We start from the raw sequence: 24,899 nt of genomic DNA on the forward strand, positions 1-24,899 counted from the left end.
CTGCCTTCTAGATTGCAAGACTTATAACAAAGCTATGTTAATTAGGAGAGCATGGTATGGGCACAGAAATAGACAAATAGACCATTGGAACAGAAGAGAGAGGAGAAATGGTGACATGACAAGAGGCACTGCAGAGCAGTAGGGAAAGGACACGCTTGCAGTAAGGGCAACTGGGGATCCATAGGATCAAAACGGAAACCGAGACTGGTTACAGGTGAAGGCAAACACGCTATCTAAACTATTGCAGTCGGAGAACTTCAGAGGGAGTGAGTCCTCGAGCAAAATGTAGTTAAAGTTTTTGTCGAGGCAGAGCTCAGGGTGGAAAAGTACTGGGAGGGCAAGTCGGCTGACTCAGAGGATGCATGGTCATGCAGCCGGTCTTTTTTTCGACATTCCCATGCCTTTTTCTGGTCGGCCGGTTCCAGCTCAGGGTGCTCAGCGCTCAGAACCAGGCTTTGCTCCTTGGAATTTATTGCAGCTATCTGCTTTTCTCAATTCCTAGAACTGCCTCGAGGCACACAAATTCAGTTCAAAGTTCATGACTGGAAAAATATAGTTTCTCACAGTGTTTTTAAAAAATGAAATTAGACTTTACCTCACACCATACAAAAATTTATTCCGAGTAGCTGAAGGACTTAAAGGTGAAAGGCAAAACTATAAAACTTTTAGAAGACAATATAGGAGACATCCTTTATGACTCTGGGGTAGAAAAGCACTTACGCAGAGGAAAATGATTGCCAAATCGCACTACATTAAAATAAGCACTTCTTACCCCTAGGTTCTTCATGGCCTTTTTTTTTTTTTTCTTAGATTCCATATATATGTGTTAGCATACGGTATTTGTTTTTCTCTTTCTGACTTACTTCACTCTGTATGACAGACTCTAGGTCGGGAATAAAGACAGAGACCTACTAGAGAATGAACTTGGGGATATGGGGAGGGGGAAGGGTAAGCTGTGACAAAGTGAGAGAGCGGCATGGATATATATACACTACCAAATGTAAAACAGCTAGCTAGTGGGAAGCAGCCTCAGAGCACAGGGAGATCAGCTCGGTGCTTTGTGACCACCTAGAGGAGTGGGATAGGGTGGGAGGGAGACGCAAGAGGGAGGGGCTATGGGGATATATGTATACGTATAGCCGATTCACTTTGTTATAAAGCAGAAACTAACACACCATTGTAAAGCAATTATACTCCAATAAAGATGTTAAAAAATAAATAAATAAAATAAAATAAAATAAGCACTTCTGCTGATCAAAATACATCATATCGAGAATGAAAATACAATCCTCAAACTGAGGGAAGATATTTTCCACATCTTTAGCCTACAAAATATTAGTATACAGAGTATAGAAAGAATTCCTACTGATCAATAAGGAATAACTGAAACTAAAATTAGAAAAATGGGCAAAATTCATAGAAGAGAAAGACAAATGTCCTATAAACACATGAAAAGGTCTTCCATCTCCTCAGTTATCGGGGAAATGCAAAGTAAGAAAACAATAAGATACCATTACTTATCCGCCAGCTTGGCAAAAAATTGAAAGACTGGTGATGCTGCATCTTCTCAAGGATGTGGATGTATTTAATAATTGGTGCCTTTGACTCAGAAAGTCAGTCACAGTGTGATAGTCTTCAGAGGAACTCTTGCACTTGTACACTACAAGACATGCAGTAATATTTAGAATAAAACAGACAGAAACAGTACAGATGTCCGTCTGCAGTCGATGGTGTAAATGACTGGAGATCTTTTCATACAGTTGGGTGGAAATGGGCTGCAGGCATCCACGTGGATGAATCTCAAAACACAAAATAAGAAAATCACAGGAGAATGCATGCCTATGATTTAGTTTTTATAGTTTAAAAAGAGGCAGGGCTCTGGCGTGAGGAGACAGGATGGGGATTACAGACCCAATGCAGCCAAAAATAAATAAATAAATACATTTATAAAAAGAAAAAGAAGCTTAAAAATTCTGGGGCACCAAGCCTAGGGATACTTCAGGAATTTTTAAAATACAAGCAAAATTAAATAATATATTGCCAAGCATAACTGGCAAGAATATAAAGAAAACCAAGGAAACAACGCAATGTTCAAGAGAGTAGGAGGAGGGAGGGCTGTGAGCCTCGAGCGGAACCTGGAAACTCTGTACAAGCGCTACGTGGACCAGCGTGAGGCTTTAACATGCTCCCAGCCTGTGACCCAACAACTGCACGTTCAGCAGTTTGTCTTAAGGAACAAGCTGGGCAAGATATAAAGACTATAAAGATGTGTGTAAGGATGCAGCTCTTCTTTTCATTGTTACTTAGACTTCCCTCCCCAGCTCCCATGTGCTGAGTAGTGGGGGGGAAATTTAAGTAAACGTCCAATCTGATTTAAAGGTTAGTGCAAGCTGATAAGTTAAACTGTCACTTCAAGTTTGATCAGAGGATGGTCTCCTCCTGCTGTGTGGAGTGTGGGACAAAGGGTGTGTGGCTGGATCTCACCTCCGTGTCAATGAGAACATCCATTCGGTCTTTCTTCCTCTTCGCATCTTTCAGGCAGTAGATTCCTAACCCCATCCCTGCGCGTGCTTAGGCCCCAAGTCCGGGAGGGATCCCCAAAGCCTCCCTTTCCCACACCTCACCCAACCCATAACCGAATCCTGATCCTCTTCCTTCACCCTCTGTCTGGATTCCGACTCTTCCTGCAACTCCGCCGACTCCCACCCTGGTCCCAACGAAACTGTCTCTCACCTGGATTTCGGTAAACCTCCCGGCTGGTCTCCCTGCTTCTGACCTTCTCAACGTGGCAACTGAGATGACCCTTTAAAAACACCCATCAAATGACGTCCCTTCTCTGCTCCCTGCTTTCTGTTGGCTCCTGGCCCTGCTGTGCCCTCCACCCGAGCCAGGCTTGGTGTTTGTTTTGTTACCTGCCCAGAACAGGAGGTGTTCAATAGTGCCCACGGAGTGAATGATTTCCAACTCAGAACGGCAAAGGGGAAAGCAAACGAATAACGTGTAAAACTACCACCTGCATTACATTTGTAATAGTGAACAAGTACAAACACCCTAAATTATTATTATATGGGGGGTGCTTAAACGACTTCTGTCGAATCCACTGCAAGGAATATTATGCAACACTTCCTGATATGGAAGGATAGCCACGATATGTCATACAGTGAAGGAAATATGTTTAAATTTGTTTAATTCAGCATCTCTCCAACTTAATTGGCCACAAAGCCCTATTGTGTCATAATGTTTATTAAAACAGAACTATTGTTTCAGGTAACAAATTTTAGGAAACTGGTAGTATAAGCATAGAAAAAAGATTGAAAGGAGATACACCAAGATGTAAACAATGTTTATTTCTGGGTGCTAGAATGATGGGTACTTTTTCTTCTTTCTATATTTTATGAAATTTTTTCAAATAAGTATGTATTATTTTATAATTAAAACAGTAATAAGTCTACTATCACTTTTTCAATTGCATGTTTTAAAGGAGAAAATAAAAGCAAAGGTAGTTTAAGATGGAAGACAATTTAATTTTACCTGATAGATACTTCCTCAATGCACAACAAATAGCACACTCTGCACTCTCTTGGAATCTTCTAGTACTTCATTGGACTGGTTCACCTATGAGGGTACTGGGAAAGGAAGAGAAAATGACGACTGCTGAACTGAGTTTAAATTCCAGTACACTGTCTTGGTCTGCACAGAGCTACTTTGTAGTTACATCACCTTTTCCAAGATAGGATTTTGGACAGCTTCTTTTCTTAACATGAACCAAGTAATTTCATATTGCAAAAATGCTTTCATGACTTGAGAAAGTAAGAGTAAGAGTGTGGTATTGGAGTGTGATCAGATAGTTTTTCTTTTTTTGTTTTTAAAGTTTCTCTTAAAAAACTTACTAATTAAACAATACGTTTTGTCGTGGAAAGACTGGAAAGTGCAGACAGACAAAAATAAACATGAAACTACATAACAACAACATAGTGATAATTAAAGTCACCTATGCACTATCACAAGGAGATGACCAATGTCTAAATCTTTCGTTAGGTCCTTAAAAGTTTTTTTCCCTGTACGTATAGCTTTTCACAACAAATTGGGTGAAATTGTATATCCTCTGTTATAATCTGCTTTTTTCCACTCAGCAGTATTTCATGAATCTGATCCCATGTGATTACCCTTCTACAGCGACGTTTTTCCACTCAGCAGTATTTCATGAATCTGATTCCATGTGATTACCCTTCTACAGCAACGTTTTGGTGACTGTGTAGTACTTGTATGAATGTTCACTGCTTTCTTTAACCAGCCAAGAATCATTTAAGTTGGTTCTATTTTTTCACTAGTATAAACCATACTAAAAATTCGTTAGATTGAATACGTGTGTTTTTGCGTACTTGCCAGGGCCCTGAGAGGTTAGCCAGGCTTCCATGCTGATTTCCTCAGGTAGCAGCTAGCCTAAGCCTTCCTTACGGCCACCGCTAATGGTTATAGAGGGTGAATAAAGAGGCACAGAGAAACTGTTTGCAATCCTGACTGTGAAATGTATTCATAAAAAATAAATATTATTCGGCGTCTCCTATGTGCACCCCGTATGACTAGAGACTCAAACCTTCCTTTAATTTTGCAATATTTAAAAAAATTATGCCTTGAAGTGTTTTCTTCTGTTGAATTATTTTGGTTGTTTTCTACCAAAAAATTAATTATGTCTCCCGCATCTATCATTTTTTTTCTCTAATCTTACTTTCACTAAGGTCTTTGTTTATCTCTATTTAATAGTGCCAGCTTTTTGGATCCCTTTATATTTTGTCATCCATGTTTTATTTTGTTTTGCTCTTACTGTCCTTGCTTGTTCCCAGCAAGGGTTTACTGGTTTTTCTCCCCAGGCTGAGCCATTTACTTCAAAGAAGGAAATATTTCTCTCGGCATGTTGCCTGCCTGTCTTCGCAGAAGTCCCTCTGTGTGTGCGTGTTTCACCAAAGCCTCAGATGTTTCTGATGCAGCCGGCCTGCTGGCCAGAGTTTGAGCAACAGTGATTTAAAAGATAGCGAATCAAATGTATGTTGACTTGAGTCCTGGCTTCTTTAGTTGGGAAATGCAGTCTTCCGCTGTGCTTGGGAAGAGGGAACAGGGTTGGTGAACACAGAGCCTGTACTTCCTGCGGTGGGGGAGGGACAACTCTGAAGGGGGTCACCCGAGGCCTTGCAGGGCTTGCAAGGCGGTTCAGCTTCTCCCTTCCTGCCCCTGCGCCCGGCAGGCGTTGATCCCTGATAATACCCTGCACACCACACTCCCGACACACAGTCTGCTTCCCGAGTATCTGGTTCTCTCAAGTCTGGGTGTGGCTCTTCTTGGTTAAGAGAGCTTTGAACCGAAATAGACCATGTGCCCCTGATCTCCAGCTTCCACTCCCCACCCCCGCCCCATACAGTGATGGAGCAGGAAGAGGGCAACCGCCGTAAACGCTCCCCGTTGAAAAGAGGAAGACTGGGAGCCCTACAGCAGTCCCTGCTCTGTAGCAATTCTGGAATCCTGCTGGTCAGCACTGATCACGCCCAGCTCTTCCTCCTGTAAGGAGGAGCTCCCTGGCCTGTGGCCCATCCTCCAGGAGGCTACCCCGGTCCACCATTCTCTGTGGCTGTACCTGAAGCAAGTGTCGGGAGCAGGCCCTCCTAGGGGCCTTCAGAGCCCATGTGCTTCTCATGGCCGATCAGAGGTCCGAATACTGCTGTACGGCTCAAACAATGAATAGCTCATTTAGTTCTGTTTGGCTCCTGTCAGTTCCAGGTGCCAGGAACCATATCCAAGTTTGTTTCCTAGACATGGTTCTTGATCTGTGGTCGTTTTGAGGTTATCAGGAGCCTTAGGTGGGGATGCCACACCCTTCACCTGATCTTTGACCTCAGCCACTTTATTAGATTGTGCAGTTTGAACAGCCCTGAGCCACCAGGTTGTAATTGTTCAGTTGTCTTATTTCTCTGTCTCTAGTAATCAGGACAGAGACAGGCAAGTGGTCATCTCTTAGTAAATACTGATTGAATTAGTAAAATTCAGGCTTTTCTAGCTAAGCTGAAGTATTTTGTTAGCTATTTCAGGAATCTCTTTGGCTTCATATGATTTAATAATAAATATTTCGGTAAATTTTCAGGCAATTGAAAAGTTAATCATATGTTTTCCATGTATAGTTCCTAAACTAAAGGGAAGGATAATTAGGAGTTAATGAAGTTAGTATAAGAAAAAAAAAAGATCAGTTGCAAACACTGGTCTTTAAACATCACATGTCAGTGGTTGGAAACGTAGGGGGTGGGTTGGAGAAAAAAAGAGAACATGCAGGAGACTTTTTCAAAGGGGGACACACGGACTTTCAGAGTGGTGTTCCCACAATCACCTTCCTCAAAACTTTCCCTTAGTTACAGATGCGCAGGCTGGTGTGGAACTTGGCCGTTCCTGCCTCTCCCTCGGTTCCCCCTCTCCTCCCCCCAGCAGCTTACGTGAGGCAGCAGAGGGTCCCCATGATTGCTGAAATGATCAGAAAAGCAAAAATGGCAGCTGTAGGGATGGAGCTCCTGATGAGATCCCACAGGTAATCACTGAAGTTGCTCAGCCAGGACCTAGAAGTTTCTGCAGGAAGAGCATAGACAGTCACTGAGGAGAGGCTAAGTGATGAAGCTGGGATTTCAAACCTGGTTCAAGTTCAAATAGTTGTCCCAGATCTCAGGTTCTTATAGTTGCCCAGGGCCCATATTCCTAACAACTTTGCTGTGCTAAGAGATTAAAGGAATACACTTTTGGGGAAAAAAAAGGTATCCTCAGATAGATATCATCTTTTCCTCCTTGTATGTCAAATAGGAGCAATAATCTCCGCCCCAGATCGCTTAAAGGTTGTTTGGAGGTCTCTGTGAATCAATGGGGTACACTGTGAGCGAGGAGCACGCCTTAACAGACACCATGCTGTTGCCTAGAGGGTGTTCGGGGGGCTGAGCGCCCTGTGTCCCGTGAGGAGAAAGGAGATGGCCACCTGCCCCAGTGGCACCAAGAGGAGGAGGAGGAGGCCGGGCGGCTGGCAGAAGGAGGCTCAGAGGGAAGAGGCAGGGCAAACAGAAGTGTCTGTGGCGTGAAGTCAGGAGGGTTCACCACTCACAACGATACCCTTTCCAGAGATGGGAAGGAACTGAGCACCACGCTGGGCTTTGGGAGCACCGAAGCCACGGGTCACTGGCTCATCAGCTTTAGCTTAAATTTCGCTTCCTTTCTGAAGTCCTTCTTGACCCCTCCCCCCAAACAACTTTAATTATCCCTTTGTCCTCAGGGAGCATTTGTCATATTTCACGGAAGGTTGACACCTATGGCTTTGGCTTAGTGGGTTCATGCTTGTTGAACCAAACCAGAAATACTTTGCTTTCCTGCGAACATTATTTTTAAATACAGAATCAGTCTTTCCTGACCTGAGACAGGAATCTTACGTCCTATGAAGATAGGAACATTCATCGTAACAGCAAACACACCCCTTGAGCGTGGTTCCAATCCATCCTGGTCTTGTATTCTGAAGGCAGATAAAGGTGACAGAGACAAAGCGACAGTTTCCAACAAGAGGCAAGTCAGAGAGCACAGCAGCTTCGGGGGTTCCATGGGCTCTCCCGAGGGCCTGCACCGAGGGGAGATGGCTTTTTCCTTGGCTTGTCCCAAGGCAGCTCTGTCTGAAAAGTCAGAAAATGGTGGTTTAGTTTTTATTGCAAAACTAAAGCTATTATGAACACAAGAAAAATTCACTGACTGCCACTGTTGAGTCCTGAACACAGCCAGTTTCCAAAGCAAAAACCATCCCGCCTTCAAGAAACAAAACGACACAAGACAGAAATTGACTGTGCTCCGTCGGATCAGGTACCTGACATCCCCTCCTAAACCACATCCCCCTTCGGGCTTTTCCAGCTCAATTAGTGGAAACTCTTTAAGTTGTTCAGGCCAAACCCTGTGGTGTCATCTTTGACTCCGCTTTTTCAGTCCCACATCCTTTTCGTTTTGTTTTGTTTTGAGTTGGGTTTATTACTGAATCAGCAAATAAGCAGTATAAATGGTTAACCAGGTATGAATTTCAGTGGATAAGGGGGCACAGTCCATCATGGGGGTGGTGGTGGCCCAGAAGTTCTGCAGTCACAGTTCGTAGCTTCCTGCTTGCTGCCACTGAACAGCCAAAGAGATCTCACTTTGTTGTAAGTCAGGTAGTGTCCTACTAACTTCCCTGAACTCATGTCCTATTATCTACTCTTGATCACTCCACCTCAGCCTCATTTCCTCTGGAACAAGCCACACGTGCTCCTCTCTGTTTTGTTCACATAGGCTGTTCAGGTGCTCAATAAATATGTTTTGAATGAATGAATGGGTGGTGAATTTGGGCAGATATTGTTCATTGCCTGTCATCACCACCCCCTTTTCACTTATTACATGCAACCAGAGAGGCTAGAAAAGCTGAATCCGCCTTCTCCCAGCCAGCCTTGCTGCTAACAATGGCTATGGGACATAGTGTTGGACACTGAAGCATAATGGACATCTGATGGGTGGCTTCCGGGAAGATTTTCTGCTGTCTTGATAAAAGAAATGGCGCTACCATTTTCCCTTTGTGCTGCCTTGAACATTCTTTAAGTGTTACCTGGGGTTGGAGGAGCCATCCTGTGACCATCAGGCAATGGACACAAGGAAAAGGCCAAGAAAATGACATCTATTCTGGCTCTGACAATTTTAAGCCACTAAACCAACACCTCTATCTGCCCACCTCTCAACTACTAGGTCTGAGAAAAATAAACTCCTATTTGAGCTTTCTATTACTTAAGACATTTAGAACTGACACTCTCATCCACTGTTGAGACCTGTGTCAGGTAAGGTGGCAAAGAAGCCAGTGAATCAGGCCTCCGTTTTCAGAAGAAGCTGGCCAGAGTCTTCCTTTAAGGTTTCTGAAGTTCCAAATAGAATTCTACTCCTCCTTATGATATCATCTACTGCATTTGACCCGCCCCCAGTCTCCCTCTATTTGACAGCTAAGTATACAGACGTTTTCTTCTGTCTATGCATAAACATTTGTGTTGATACTGAAATCCATCCTCATGGTAGCCATATCCTCTTGGGCTTGAAGATTTCTAAGATATTTTGTTTGCCACGTGGTATCTACTGCACCTTCAAATAGTGTATGTATGGGATTTGAATAGATGATAAAGGTGGCATTTCATTTCAGTGGGGAAAAAGAGATGGTTTAATGTGATGACTGGCTATTCATTCGGATGCACTGACTGGAGTGAGAGCCATACACACAAAAATAAATTCTAGATGGATCAAGGACTAAACAAAAATAAAACCATATACATATTGGGATAAAACACGAGTGGAGTTTTTTGTAATCTTGGGGTGAAAAAAGCTACTCTGAGCATGTCATAAAACCCCAAAGCCATAGGTGAAAATAATGATAAATTTATTGCATAAAAATGTAAAGCTTTCATACAGCAAAACATTGTAAAGAAAGATAAAAGATTAATGACAAATTAGGTGAAAAATTCCACAACATATATGACAGATAATAGGTTAATGTCCTTAACATACAAAGAACTCTTACAAATCAATTTTTTAAAAAGGATGATCAGCTCCATAGAAGAACTGGCATAAATGAATCAGTCAGAAAAACAATGGATAAATAAATTGTGATATATATTATATAATGGATTACTCTACTGCAATTAAAGTGAGCCACTAGGAAATATATGCAATAAGGGTTGTTTCCAGTTTGGAAGTGTTATGGGTAGTGCTGCCCTGTCTCTTGGTTCACATGGCAGTTCTGGGTCTAGGTCATTACCCAACAGAGTTGCCACAGGCTATCTTTATGCTCAACTTTTGTAGATAATGCCAGATTGTTTTCCAAAATAATTATATCACTTTGAGTTTATTTTTGTATATGGTATGAGGAAATGTTCTAATTTCATTCTTTTACATGTAGCTGTCCAGTTTTCCCAGCACCACTTATTGAAGAGACTGTCTTTTCTTCATTGTATATTCTTGTCTCCTTTGTCATAGATTAATTGACCATAGGTGTGTGGGTTTATTTCTGGGCTCTCTATCCTGTTCCATTGGTTTATGTGTCTGTTTTTGTCTGTTTTTGAGCCATTACCATACTGTTTTGATGACTGTAGCTTTGTAATACAGTCTGAAGTCAGGGAGCATGATTCCTCTAGTTTTGTTCTTGTTTCTCAAGATGTTTTGGCTGTTCAGGGTCTTTTGTATTTCCATATAAATTTTAGAATTGTTTGTTCTGATTCTGGAAAAATGCCATTGGTATTTTGATAAAGATTGCATTAAATCTGTAGATGGCCTTGGGTAGCATTGTCATTTTAACAATATTAATTTTTCCAATCCATGAACACAGTATACTTGTCCATCTGTGTCATCTTCATCAGGGTCTCGTAGGTTTCTGAATACAGGTCCCCCATTAGCCAAACCAGCTGGAGTATGATTGCAAACACTGAACTCGTAAAAGGGATCCCAGGAGATGTGGGCGATGCAAGTACAGCATTTCTCACATTAGGTTCACTACATTCTGCTGCAGCCTCTCCCGGATTCTGGTTGGTCACAACCTCTAGAAAACTTATAAAAGGGGGGTTTGTGGGATGGGCCAGAGCCCAGACTACTGCCTTTACTCCTTCTGGTGCTAATGGATGTCAAGGTTAAGAATCTCTCTCTCTGCTACTGGATCAAGGCTCCATTTCTAACTTTTTAAGTTAGCTTCACCTCATAAATTATAAAATTTCATTGTTCACATTTTTATTTCCAGTATAAAAGCACAACTCTCAAAGGCATTTGTTTTCACATGTCAATGTTTTGTTTAACTGATTATTGAGGAAACCAGCGGGAAGACAAAAGAGCTGGTTCCAAGAGCATTTGAAAAATAAAGATGTATGTGGTCAATGGGAAAAGAATGCCAAAACAAGATGATTAAGTTAGACATAAAAGTGGTTAACCTTTTACAGGGAGTCAAACCATATCACCTTATTGATTTCTGTAAATTAACCTCTAACCTTAATGGACTTTTACAGGACAGTAAACCATTCCCAACCTTATCTGTCAGAGATGGGGTGAGGTGGGGGTTCCTCTTGGGCAGTTAGGGAACAGAATTTCCTGGTACATTTTGTTGTGTTGTTTCAGCAGGAAATTAGCTGAGAAGGGAGTAAAATGAGTGCATGATTAGAATTACAATGTTGTATCTCCTATCCCAGAGAGCCATGGATTTTCCTCATTTTTCTGTGGAAATATTAAAAATATGTCCTTTAGAAGCCTAGTATGATCATGACCTTTCTTGGTCACCACAGAGGAGGAAGTGGTGGCCGTGTCCGGAGGAGAATGCTTTCCAGCTGAGTTTCCTCATTGCTTTTTGCCCGATTACCTTGGAAGGAAGGAACAATCTGGGAGCGGCCACAGCAAACGCGCAAGAGGTAAATTGGATGCAACAGCCCCAGAGAACGAAGGACACATGACGATTGATTTGGGAGGCTTCAGGGAATATCTGCCGGGACTGAGGAGTTGAAATACATAGAAAAACGATGGCACCATGGGCAGCGTGGGGCAGGAGTGACCTGGAGGGCGGGCTCAGAGGGATGCTGGACCCAAATCAGGAAAGGGCCCGGGGCCAGGAAGGAGAGACCGGGCCTCAGTACTGCTGCTGCGCCTCGCAGCCCAGAAGCTCCAGCCTCAGGGCGATGTGGTGCGCCCAGCTCTGCGGGTGAATTCGAAGGAAGCGGGTAAACAGCGGGGGGTCTAGAGCGTTCACCACGGGTGTGAAGGAGTCTTGATTTCCCTGAAAAATCTGAAAGAGGAGAGATAGCATTTGTTGGTTGACAGGAATAGAGTTATGTTTATACACCCCCCCACCAAGGCTCCCCAAGTCCATTGGCCTCCTGCTTGGTCTGTAACTTTCCCTAAGCTCCGCCCCCTCATGGGCACCCACCCCAATGCCCATCGCCCAGCACGCACGCTTTTTTTCACTTCCAATTGAGGGATCCACGCTTCTGGTAGTTCAGGATTGAACCCTGGGAGGTGACTGGATGACTCGGTCCCCTGCCTCTGTACCTGGGAAAGTGGTTGTGACATCTAGAATTAAGAGCACCCTTGCTAACCTCCTGTGGAGGCCGTGCTTCCAGCTATGGCTTCCCTCTGGAATCTTCTCACCCACTTTCCCAACTAATTCAAGGAAGTTGTAAACATCATGATATTTTACTCCCAAATACTTCAACCTGCCAAGCCTTTGGGTCTCAGTTTAAGTGTTATCTCTGAAACAGGACTCTTGTTGACTCTAAATCTCCCCTTGTTCATTTCCTTTACACCATTCAGAATCTTCTCATTTATCTGTTTACCTGCTTATTGACCATTTCCTTTGTTTTCACCACCAAATGTCGGTTCCATGACAGCAGAGACCTTGGTCACTGACCTTCCACACGTACAATATATATAGTATATACAGAGCAAATATACTATAAACATTTGTTAAAGTTTGTGTGTTTGATAAAACTTTCGGGAAACAAAAGAGATTCTTGGATAAATATTTGTGGCATACTTTGGGGGCTTGTACATCTTCTGCTAGACTTATTCCTTGATCTTTCCCCTCAAGAAACTGAAAGAATAATACAAGGAACACTTAAATCTCCTTTAATCTACAACAGACTCCTAGTCTCTGGTCTTTTTCTGTCCTTCATGATGTTGACATTTAAAAAAGTCTAGGACAGGCTTCCCTGGTGGCGCAGTGGTTGAGAGTCTGCCTGCCAATGCAGGGGACACGGGTTCGAGCCCTGGTCTGGGAGGATCCCACATGCCGCGGAGCAACTGGGCCCGTGAGCCACAGTTGCTGAGCCTGCGCGTCTGGAGCCTGTGCTCTGCAACAAGAGAGGCTGCGATAGTGAGAAGGCCTGCACACCGCGATGAAGAGTGGCCCCCACTTGCCACAACTAGAGAAAGCCCTCGCACAGAAACGAAGACCCAACACAGCCATAAATAAATAAAAATAAATAAATAAAATTTTTTAAAAAAGTCTAGGACCATTGCGTTGTAGAATGTCCCACATTCTAAATTTGTGTGACTGTTTTCTTATTATTAGATTTCAGTTCAACATCTTTAGTGAGAATATTAACTAGGTGATGTGTCTTTCCCACCATATCACATCAGAGGACACATGATGCTGATTCCTCCAGAGTTTGACCCTTAGTTAAGGTGATGTCCACCAGATCTCTCTTTTATAAAGGTAATAACTTCCCTTACCTAACAATCTGTGGGGTTGGACTTTGAGACTGTGTAAATATTCGGTTCCACATTAAGCTTTCATCCAATGGTTTTAGTATCTACTGAAGTTCCTTACAAGTATTATATACTGTATTGATGGTTGGTTTCTTAATTTTGTCATGTCTTCTACATTTATTACCTGGAATTCTTCTGTGGAGAAGAACGTCTCCTCTCCCTTTATATTTTGATGATGATAATGGACTCCAAGATGTTCCAGTAACACCTGGCAGTTTCCTGGCTCTGGTCTTGGAATCTCTAAGGAGCCCAGGTTCCTTTTACTAGGAAATGGTATTTGGAAACCAAGACTGTTCTGGGTTGGCTTAGGCTCTGCTCTAGGCCAAGGCTCACATACACCATGTCTTCTCAGCTTGGACATTTTTATCTCATGGCAGAGAGCAGAGGCACCAGAGACTGAGCCAAACACACGATCACATTGAAAGCTTCTGTTGGAAAGTGGTTTATATCACGTCTACTTACACTGCATTGGTCAACATGAGTCCTACTGTGAAGCCCAAAGTCAATGGAGTTTTCAAAAAAGGAGGAAGTGAAAAATCAAGAATAATACCTTTGTGACTTCCCTGGTGGCACAGTGGTTAAGACTCCGCCTGCCAATGCAGGGAACATGGGCTCGATCCCTGGTCCGGGAAGATTCCACATGCCGCGGAGCAACTAAGCCCGTGCGCCACAACTACTGAGCCTGTGCTCTAGAGCCCGTGAGCCACAACTACTGAGCCCGTGAGCCACAACTACTGAAGCCCATGTGCCTAGAGTCCGTGCTCCACAACAAGAGAAGCCACCGCAATGAGAAGCCCACGCACCACAACGAAGAGTAGCCCCCGCTCACCGCAACTAGAGAAAGCCCGGTTGCAGCAACAAAGACCCAACGCAGCCAAAAATAAATAAGTAAATAAATAAATTAAAAAAAAATAAAAGAATAATACCTTTTACCTCATCTGCTATTTTCTGTTCATTCATCACAGCAATGAGGTGATTTTACAATATGTAGTCAGAGATAAGAGGTTTGGGTGGCTTGTTAGGTTTCTTAGTCCACAAGCACCCTCTACTGTTGATAAAGAGAAGTGCAATTTCTGTAACAGACGGGATAGGAAGATATGTCTTGTGATTTTGTGACTCATTTTTGCTTTTCCAGAACACTTAATTTCCACCACTGAAACTTATGGTATTCTTTGTCTTCTAGTTATTCTGTGAGTTATGGGTGGTTTTATTTGCAATTTTAAAATATATCTACAGTGAGATAGTTAGATAGACAGATGGTTTTTGAAGGCTGTATGGAGAGATTTAGGCAGCTGCCATTATTTGATGAGAATGTACAACTCAGTATTTGGAATTTTAAAATGCTATTTTAAATTATTTTTCTATTTGTTTCTGGCATGTAGAAATACAATAAAATTTTCTATTGATTTTGTTTTCAGCAAGCTTGCAAACTTATCTTAGTAATTCTAATAATTTAGATAGATAGATTCTTTTGGATTTTCTATGTATGCCATCGTATCTTCCACATATTATGAGAGTTTTTTTTTCCAATCCTAATACATTTTATTTCTTTTTCTTACCTTACTGCATTGCTTAGGACCTCCAATACAGTTTTTAATAAAAGTGGACGGGGCAGATTAAAGATGGCTATGAATTTTTTTGATACTCCTCCCATGGAGAGGTAGGTGTATTTTGACTTTTTTTTTGGCCGTGCCACGCAGCTTGCGGGATCTTAGCTTACCGACCAGGGATTGAACCCAGGCCACTGCAGTGAAAGCACCAAGTCCTAATCACTGGACCTCCAGGGAATTCCCTTGTTTTTTTTTTTAATTGAAGTATAGCTGATTTACAATATTGTGTTAGTTTCAGATATACAGCAAAGTGATTCAGTTATATATATATATATATTTTTCCAGATTATTTTCCATTATAGGTTATTACAAGATACTGAATATAGTTCCCAGTGCTATACAGTAAATCCTTGTTGCTTATCTATTTTATGTATAGTAGTGTATATCTGTTAATCCCAAACTCCTAATTTATCTCTCTTCCCCCCACCCTTCCCCTTTGGTAACCATAAGTTTATTTTCTATGTCTGTGAGTCTATTTCTGTTTTGTAAATGAGTTCATTTGTATCATTTCTTTTAGATTCCACATATAAGTGATATCATATGATATTTGTCTTTCTGTGTCTGACTTACTTCACTTAGTATGATAATCTCTAGGTCCATCCATGTTGCTGCAAATGGCATTGTTTCATTCTTTTTTATGGCTGAGTAGTATTCCATTGTATATATGTACCACATCATCTTTATCCATTCCTCTCTCCTTGGACACTTAGGTTGCTTCCATGTCCTGGCTATTGTAAATACTGCTGCAGTGAACATTGGGGCGCATGTGTCTTTTGATTTGTTTTGAGTTGGGGTGGGCAATTGATTCTGTGGGCTGATAAGAGTATGGCGGCAGAGGTGGTGCTGTGCCAAGTTCAACAGGACTGACAGCTTCCACCTTGGTTTCTTGGAATCTAGCTTTTATGTAAGAAGAGTGACTATCCTAAGACCACCATGCTGAGAGGCCCTGAAGAGACATCAGTGGATGAAAAGGTCAAGGAGAAACAAGATACCAGGCAAGTGAGCAAAGAAGCCATCTAGGAAGTAGATCCATCCATCCATACCCACTGACACCCCATGGATCACAGACAAACCAGCCAGCCAGATCAACCTAAATTCCTGATCCACAAAATTGTGGCCAAGTTTCAGGGTAGTCTGTGATGCAGCAATAGATAAATGGTATCTTATTTTTAATCTCAAAGGGAAACCTTTCTGTGTTTCACCTAAAATAGTATATTTGCTGTAAAATTTTTGTGAATATCCTTTATCAGATTGCGTAGTTTCCCTACTAGTCTTAGTTTGTTAAATTTTCCCATTAAGAATAGATATTGAATTTTATGAATCTTTTTCTCAGCATTTATTGGCTGTATAATCCTGAAGTTCATTAATGTGATGGATTGCATTAATTTCTAATGTTAAGCCAACCTTGCATTCCTAGGATAAATCTAACACATACATATTGCTAATATTTTGTTTCGGATCTATGTTCATGAGTAAAGTTGGCCTATTATTTTCCTTTCTAATAAACTTGTCCTTGTTGTGATTTGTTGTCATCATTTAAAGAGTTGGATAATGTAAATACAAGCTTTTTCCATTTTTCTGGAAGAATCTTTGTAATAATGGTATTATTTCTCCCTTGAAAATTTGGTAGAGTATTTAGTATAGCCATCTGAATCTGGAGTTTTCTTTGTAGGAAGATTTTTGAACACCAATTCAATTTTTCAAAGGTTGTAGGAGTTTCCGCACTTCCACCGCAGGGGGCCCAGGTTCCATCCCTCGTCGGGGAACTAAGATCCCACAAGTTGTGGGGCGCGGCCAATAAAAAAAAAATGGTTGTAGGAGTTTCAGGGTTTTCGATTCCTTCTTGAGTAAGTTATATTTACTAGAAATTATCCATTTTACCTAATTTTCCAAATTTACTGTCCTAAGGCTAATAAATATCCTCATTTTTTTATGTTGGCAGGATTTTACTGGGTGGTAAAATCAGTCATGCAAGTTGGAAATTTTTTTTTTTTTTGGCTGTGGCTGCACAGCTTGCGGGATCTTAGTTCCCCCACCAGGGATTGAACCCGGGCCCCCTGCAATGGAAGCTCAGAGCCTTAACCACTGGACTGCCAGGGAAGTCCCTGAAAAATTTTTTTTAGTTTTTGCTTAAATGCATGAAAAATATTTCACCAGATTTTCTTTCTTTTGGGGGCAGGTTTCAGATTTTTCCTTTTAGCATCACATGGATATCATTAATTATCTTCTGATTTTCATTATTGCTTAGAAATCGCCTGTCAGCTTGTCACTCTTATTATGGTAATGTATGTGTCTTCTGGTTCCTTTTTATTGTGGTAAAATGTACATAACATAAAATTTATCATCTTAACCATTTTAAATTGTAAAATTCAGTGGCATTTACTACATTCACCACTATCTAGTTCCAGAATATTTCTATCACTGCAAAAGGAAATCCAGTACCCATCAGGAAGCCACTCCCCATTTACCCTTCTCTCCAATCTCTGGTAATCACTAATCTGTTTCCTGTCTCTCTATATTTGCCTATTCTGGATATTTCATATAAATGGAATCATACAATATGTAGTCTTTTGTGTCTGACTTCTTTCACTTAGCATATTTTCAAGGTTCATCCATATTGTAGCATGCATCAGCATGTCTATGTTTTTTAATGGCTGAATAATATTCAGCTGTATGGATAGACCAGAATTTGTTTATCCACCAGTTGATGGACATATGGGTCATTTTCACCCATTGGCTATTGTGAATAGTGCTGCTATGAGCATTTGCCTGCAAGTTTTTGTTAATTGCCTATTTTCAATTCTTTTGGGTACACACCCAGTAGCAGAATTGCTGGGATCATATGGTAATTCTATGGTTTCTACAGTGCCTGCCTATTTTGCATTGCCATCAGCAGTATGGGTTCCAATTTTTCTACATCCTTGCTAACACCTCTTACTTTCTGTATTAAAAAAATTACAGCCATCCTAGTAAGTGTGAAGTAATATCTCATTGTGGTTTTGATTTGCATTTTTCTAATGACTAATGATGTTGGTGTTGATGTGCTTGTTGGCCATTTGTATATCTTCTTTGGAGAAATGCCTATGGAAGTCCTTTGCCTATTTTTAAATTTGGTTGTCTTTTTGTTGAGTTTAAGAATTCTTTTCATATCTATTTTTCTTCTGTTGTTTGTGATTATGGTTCACATCTAAAAAACCATTTGTAAAATCCAAGGTCATGAAGATTTACCTCTATATTTTCTTCCAAGAGTTTTAAAGTTTTAGTTCTTATATTTAGGTATTTGATCTATTTTGAATTAATTTTTGTATATGGTGTGTGGTGACTTCATTCTTTTGCATGTGGCTATCCAGTTTTCCCAGCATTATTTGTTGAAGAGACTATTCTTTTCCCATTGAATGGTCTTGGCACCCTTATCGAAAATCAATTTACTATAGATGTATAGCCTTATTTCTGGACTTGAATTCTATCTTTATGTCACTACCACAGTGTTTGGATTACTGTAGCTTTGTAGTAAGTTTTGAAATTAGGAAGTGTGAATCCGGTAACTGTTTTTTCAAGATTGTTTTTGCTATTTTGGGTCCCTTGCAATTACAGATGAATTTTAAGATCAGCTTGGCCATTTCTGCAAAAATGGCCATTGGGATTTTGATAGGGATTGCACTGAATCTGTAGAAAGCTTTGGTTAGTAGTGTCATCTTAATAATGTGTTCCAATCCATTAACCCAGGATGTCTCTCCATTCATTTAGGTCTTCTTTAATTTTTCAAGCAATGTTTTGTAGTTTTGAGTGTACAAGTCTTGTACCTCCTTGGTTAAGTTTATTCCTAAATATTTTATTCTTTTGGATGATATTTTAAATGAAATTTTTTTCTTAATTTTCTTTTCAGATTTTTCACTACTAGTGTATGGAAACACAACACATTTTTGTGTGTTGATCATGTATCCTACAACTTTACTGAATTCATCTATTAGTTCTAATAGTTTTTTGTGGGTTCTTTAGGATTTTCTACGATAAAATCATATCATTGGTGAAGAGAGAGAGTTTTACTTCTTCCTTTCCAATCTGAATGCCTTTTGTTTACTTTTTATTTTTTGTAATTTCTCTGGCTATAACTTCCAGTACAGTGTTGAACAGAAGTGGCGAAAGTGGTCATCCTTGTTTGTTTGCCACTTCTCCACTATTTCCTGCATTCATTCTGGGTTCTATATATATATATATATATATATATATATATATATATATATATGGCTTTCTCTGTATAGCATTATGTCTCAATTTCTTTTTCATATGTTTCACCTTCTGTGCTCCATTCTGGGTAATTTCTTCAGATATATGTTCCGGTGACTAAATTCTCTTTGGCTGTGCCCAATTCACTATTAAGTCTTTCTTTGATTTTTAAACTTCAACAATGATGTTTTTTAATTTCTAAAAGTACTGTTTTTTCCAAAACTACCTAATAATTTGTCATTTATTTTTATGTTTCCATAGCTCATTGCTTTAAATATTTCGTGCATAATTATTTTATGATATATATCTGATAATGTCAATATCCGATATTCTTCAGATTCTAAATTTGTATTGATTGTTTCTGCCCATTTGTAGTCAAGTTGGCTTGTTATCTTGTATGTTTGCTGATCTATGGTTATGATCTTATCATTTTAATATGTAGGAATCCTGGAGACCTAAACTGGGAATGCTTTTTCTCTAGAGAAATCATTCTTCCAGAAGCCAGGAGGTGCTACTTATCTGCAACTAGTTCTGCTCCTTTCTGGGTTTCATTACTTAATGCAGAAGTCTCACATTCCATTCTTGCATTTTGCTCAAAGCTTGGTGTCCTGAGAACAACACTAATATAAGCAGTTCCCTTTAGGAAAGTTCCTCCATTTTACATTTTCTCATTTTTCACCTCTCTTTGCTCTGATTTAAGCTCATTATTTTAAAATAAAAGCTCATTTTTTTGTTTGTTTGTTTGTTTTGTTTTTTTGCTGTTGGTGGTGAGGAGGCTGGAGAGTCCCCTTTCTTCATTGAGTGCAGCATTAAGAAGTATGTACTATCAGTGCTATAGCCTTTTTTAAATTTTGGTAATATATACATAACATATATTTTAACATTTTAACTGTTTTTAAGCGTACAAGTACGTTTGACAACAAGTATATAACAAGTACATTCACAATGTTGTGCAGCTATCACCACCAACCATCTCCAAAACGCTTCATCTTGCAAAACTGAAACTCTGGGGAGTTCCCTGGTGCTCCAGTGGTTCGGACTCTGTGCTCTCACTGCTGAGGACACGGGTTCAATCACTGGTCAGGGAACGAAGATCCCACACCCCACAAGCCATGCAGCGCGGCCAAAACAAAACGAAAAACCAAAAAATAAAAACAAAAACAAAACTGAAACTCTGTCTCCATCAAACAATAACTCTCCATTCTCCCCAGCTCCCAGCCTCTGGTAACCTCTATTCGAATTTCAGGCTCATTGTAATTGTTAAATTTTATGTGTCAACTTGTCTAGGCCATATGGTGTCCAGATATTTGGTCAAACATTATTCTGGGTGTGTTGGTGAGTATGTTTTTGGATGAGATGAACATTTAATAGTAGAGTGAGTACAGCAGATGGCCGTCCCCAAAGTGGGTGGGCCTTATGCAATCAGTTGAAGGCCTGAATAGAACAAAAAGGCTGACCTTCGTCTGAGTAAGAGAGAATTCTTTTTGCATGGCCCATTTGAATTGGGACATTGGGTTTTTTTCTAGCCTTTGGGCTCAAACTCAAATGTTGGCACTTCCTGGGTTCAGACAGGAACTACACCACTGGCTCTCTTCGTTTCCAGACCTTCACACTCAGACTGAAACTTATGCCATTGGCTCTCCAGCTTGCTGATTCACCCTGCAGATCTTGAGACTTGTCAGCCTCCATAATCATGTGAGTCAATTGGTTCTGTTTCTCTGGAGAACCCTGACTAATATACTCATATAAGTGGAATTATACAATATTTGTCCTTTTATGTCTGCTCTAATTAATTTAGCCATGCATGTTACAGCATGTATCAGCGACATGCCCTTTTTAAAATGGGAATGTCCTCTAGGACATACATTATCAGTACTCTGGTTCACTAAACTGCCAGAAGCAAAAATGTTTAATCCAGCCTTGAGGGAACAAGGAATTCTTCTTGGAGGAGATGATGTTTACCTGAGACTTGAAGAATGCACCAGGTGAAAGGGTCAATAAGAAGTACCCAGAAAAAATGTTCTAGGTAGAAGAAACAGTACATATAAAAGCCTAGTGTGAGAAAGAACATGCTGTTTTTAGGGAGTTGAGGGTTTCTTAGTATGGGTGGAACTTAGAAAGCAAAGGAGCAAGTAGCAAGAGACTACGCTAGAGAGATCGGTAAGGGCCACCATCCTGAATGACATCAACATCTGTGAGGATAAGCAGCTTTGGGCTCTACTCTGCTCTTTCCTGGGATGATACATTCTTGCTTGGAGTCACTTGTCCTCCCAGAATGCCTTTCACAGTGCCCTGTTACTATAGATACTCAGTAAAGTTTATCCTGAAAGTCTCGTCATATATCAACCTTGTTATGTTTCTAAATGTCAAGCTCTAAGACAGGCTTTGTGCCTTTCCTGTGAGATTAGCGTACCTTTACTTTGCCATTCTGAAGAAACAGAGTCCAGTTATGGCCATCTTGACTACTGGATATGAGGAACTCCTTCACATACATGCTGGTAAGCAGAGATTTCACCCCCTGGGTGGTTACTCCTGTGACTCTCATTGTCTTCTGGAAGTCTACTTGCAGCCACTCTTTTCGATTATTTGCCTGGGGAAGTTAGTTAGAGTAGTATCTTTTTGGTCACTATTTGCTCCCAGAAATCCCCAAATCCCTTCTTAATCGTATCACAGCACTTCTCACTCTGCATATTAATTACCTGTTTGTCAGTCTCCCTTATTAGACTCAAAGCAAATTGAGGGCCGAAATTTTTCATGATTCATCTCTGTATCCCCAGAGTTAGCCATTTAACAGGGGCCCAGTAAAGGTTTGCTGAATGAATATATGAGTAATATACAGACTGACTAGAGTATTAAAAGTTTGGCAATGTGTTATACAACCTATTTTGTTTAAAATAAGCCCCTGGAGGAACGGAGACCATTAACTCCATCCATTTCCCCAAGCTAGTCAGTGATTGAAAATCACAAACTGAGTGGTTCCAGAAAAGAACTGTGCCCAGTGAACTGTACATAACTATGACCCTTTGCTTTGTTGATATTTCTCTGTAAAACTGGATTTCAGCCACTCCAATTCTTTGACAAATATTAGCCCAGTACTACATATAGATATTCTGTTTCTAGGAGGTTCAATTAGGGATCATTTTCCCCCAATGAATGCTGTGTGAATTCACATGGCACACCCACTAAATAAATATCTGTGGGGTTTTCTGTGCATAGTCAACTTTCCTTGACACTCTTTGTGGGAACAACCAGGTGATAGAAGTAACTGAAGAAACAGTCAAGAGCTTACCCTATTCTTTCCCAACCACTACTCCTTCTTCTGCATCAGTTATACGGCAAATTTGTTCCCTCTTACCCGGGGTCTCCAGGCATTAGTCCTCCCTTGGAGGTGAAGTCGGGCTTGTGAAGGAGACCAGGTGGCAAACACATTGCTTAAGTGGGATGAGGCAGTAATCTGTGCATCTGATATTGCTTTACTCTCCATTCCCAGGGCCATGTTGCAACCTCAGAGAAATGAAAGAAGAATGTAATCACAAGAACAAGTTGAAGCTGAGGTTCTGCTGGCCTGTCTCCACTGATATATTCTAGGGCTACTGTCATCACGAAGTCATTTCCCAGGCACTAACTTTTGCATGTTATTGTTAAGATGCCCCCTGTTTTCTGGTCAGCTCTGCTCAGCTCTGTTGGACTTTGATTGCCTTGTTAATAGTAGTGTAGGAGGTGGCTGCCCCTGGGGAATCCCATGGTTAGGATGACCAAGTCATGGGTTTGCCCAGGACTGTACTGGTTTTAGCATTGATAGTTCTGTGTCCTGGGAAATCCCCCCAGTCTCGGAAAAACTAGGATGGTTAGTCATCCTACCCACGGTTGGGAGAGGTAAGGACATGGGATGACTTGACACTTACTGTTTAAATCACAGCCCATCAACTCCATGCGAAGAGTGCTGCGGATGCTGTAATGCGTTGGGTGCAAACGGACATACCGAGCAATAATTGGAGGATTAAAAATATTGTGTTTTATCCCAGATGAATCCACATTGCCAAAGAAGACCTGTAGGGAGGTATTAGCACAGATACATGTAAAATGAAGAAAGAATAAGAAGCAATTCCTCCCAATCATATCTTTCTTCTAATTTGCTCTGTGCATTTCTCAACAGCACCGAACACCCAAATAAAACCATTCTGGCTAGCCAGATGTTAGAATGTAATATGCGAAGGAGAAAATCACAGGGAGAAGAATGGAACAAGGGAGATTAGGTCTGAGCAGGTTAAGTAGTCTACTTTGGGGTCCAGTAAAACGGTCATTCATCAAAGTTGCGGAAGCCATTTAGGCCTTTGCTAATCCAGTATGGGCCACAGACCAGCTGCATTAGAATCACCTGGGAGCAATTAGAAATGCAACATCTTGAGCCCTGTTCCAGATCTACTGAATCAAACCATAAAGTTTGAGAAACACTAGCTTAGGGCAGAGTCAGCTGCAGCTGTGAAAGGGAACTGGGAGTAGGCAGCTTACCATACTGGTCTCAGAATGATCTTCCAATAATATGTGTGTGTGTGTGTGTGTGTGTGTGTGTGTGTGTGTGTGTGTGTACTGTGGGGCATTAATTAATGACTCCTTGTGTATGAATTCATGAGACACATGTTAATATCCAACTTCTGGGGTTTAGGAACTTGACATGTCTAGGTTCTACAGAAAAGTACATGACATATTTAAGGAATAAGGTACACAGTTTGAGAAATATGGTAGTAATTCCAATTCAAAAGGCCTAGATTTAAATCATGGTATATAGTAAAAAGAAAGTTGAAAATCCTCTCTCATAAAACACCTGGGATTCTGTATCTGCTTGAATACACTGAAACAGGAATCAATGTACGGCTATTATATAATCAGACATCAGAGTTATAGTATTATGGGGAATTTAAAAAATTGTTCTTCCATGTAACAATTTTTTCTTCCTATGGGATAAAAATGTTAATAAATGTATAGCATTGCCCCAGAAATCACAGCATTTAAAAAATATTTTTATTGGAGTATAGTTGATTTACAATGTTGTGTTAGCTTCTGCTGTACAGCAAAGTGAATCAGTTATACACATACATGTATCCACTCTTTTTTAGATTCTTTTCCCACATAGGTCATTACAGAGTATTGAGTAGAGTTCCCTGTGCTATATAGTAGGTCCTTATTAGTTATCTATTTTCTATATAGTAGTGTGTATATGTCTATCCCAATCTCCCAATTTATCCCCCCATTACCCCCCTGGTAACCATAAGTTTGTTTTCTACATCTGTGACTCTACTTCTGTTTTGTACATAAGTTCATTTGTACACTTTTTTTTCGATTTCACATATAAGTGATATCATGTATTTGTCTTTCTCTGTCTGACTTACTTCACTCAGTATGACAATCTATAGGCACAGCATTATTTTTGATAAATAGATCTGCTTCATTTTTAACTCAATTATTGTGTCTTGATTAGATACCTTCTTAGGAAGACAATGTATTGATTCAACAAATAGTTAATGACTACACAAATCCTAGATTCCATGTATTATGTGCCAGAAACTATGTACTAGGTGGCTTCACTGGTGAATTCTAATAAATGTTTAAAGAATTAATGCCAATCCTTTCCCAAACTCTTCCAAAAGATAGAAAAAGAGGAAAAACATCCTAACTCATACTATAGGGCCAGCATTACCTTGATACCAAAGCCAGACATATATACCAGAATAAAGAAAATTACAGACCAATAGCCTT

General features: G+C 40.5%; 2 protein-coding genes across 10 annotated transcripts in view; both read right to left on the bottom strand.

Annotated features, from left to right (window-relative positions):
- Positions 1–1,582: 1,582 nt before the first annotated feature.
- SMIM9 (small integral membrane protein 9) lies at positions 1,583–9,324 on the bottom strand. 2 transcript variants are annotated; one of them, XR_014239503.1, is made up of 6 exons: positions 7,871–9,324; positions 7,491–7,682; positions 6,477–6,606; positions 3,532–3,626; positions 2,734–2,803; positions 1,583–1,660 (listed from the first exon to the last, which is right to left on the bottom strand). XR_014239503.1 is itself a non-coding variant. In XM_082376447.1 (4 exons), the coding sequence occupies exons 1-4, from the start codon at positions 7,875–7,877 to the stop codon at positions 3,599–3,601; spliced, it is 357 nt and encodes a 118-aa protein (XP_082232573.1). In that variant the 5' UTR covers positions 7,878–9,324; the 3' UTR covers positions 2,970–3,598. The 2 variants fall into 2 exon arrangements, 1 of the variants encoding a protein (XP_082232573.1); XM_082376447.1 differs by lacking the exons at positions 1,583–1,660; positions 2,734–2,803 and having other exon boundaries at positions 2,970–3,626.
- A 104-nt stretch (positions 9,325–9,428) lies between these two features.
- Positions 9,429–24,899, bottom strand: part of F8 (coagulation factor VIII) — a 124,729-nt gene continuing 109,258 nt past the window's right edge. For 6 of the 8 annotated variants that reach the window (XM_082376401.1, XM_082376404.1, XM_082376400.1 and 3 more), the window contains 4 exons: positions 23,048–23,192; positions 22,498–22,646; positions 21,556–21,732; positions 9,429–11,824 (listed from right to left, as the gene is read on the bottom strand). In XM_082376401.1, coding sequence (XP_082232527.1) covers positions 11,669–11,824; positions 21,556–21,732; positions 22,498–22,646; positions 23,048–23,192 — 627 coding nt within the window. In that variant the 3' untranslated portion in view covers positions 9,429–11,668. Of the gene's footprint in view, positions 11,825–14,231; positions 14,379–21,555; positions 21,733–22,497; positions 22,647–23,047; positions 23,193–24,899 lie in introns of all 8 variants that reach the window. The other 2 variants (XM_082376402.1, XM_082376403.1) reach the window with 2 other exon arrangements.

The sequence above is a fragment of the Balaenoptera borealis genome (genome assembly GCF_965194805.1).
Source record: "Balaenoptera borealis genome assembly, chromosome: X".
Classification (NCBI taxonomy): Eukaryota; Metazoa; Chordata; class Mammalia; order Artiodactyla; family Balaenopteridae; genus Balaenoptera; species Balaenoptera borealis.

Coding starts and splice junctions, on each gene's coding strand:
- SMIM9 (XM_082376447.1), bottom strand. Junction 6,607..7,490: donor ATTGGAACCACGCTCAAGGG/GTGTGTTTGCTG, acceptor CTCTTCCTGCAG/AAACTTCTAGGTCCTGGCTG. Junction 3,627..6,476: donor GGGACCCTCTGCTGCCTCAC/GTAAGCTGCTGG, acceptor TTCCTTTCCCAG/TACCCTCATAGGTGAACCAG.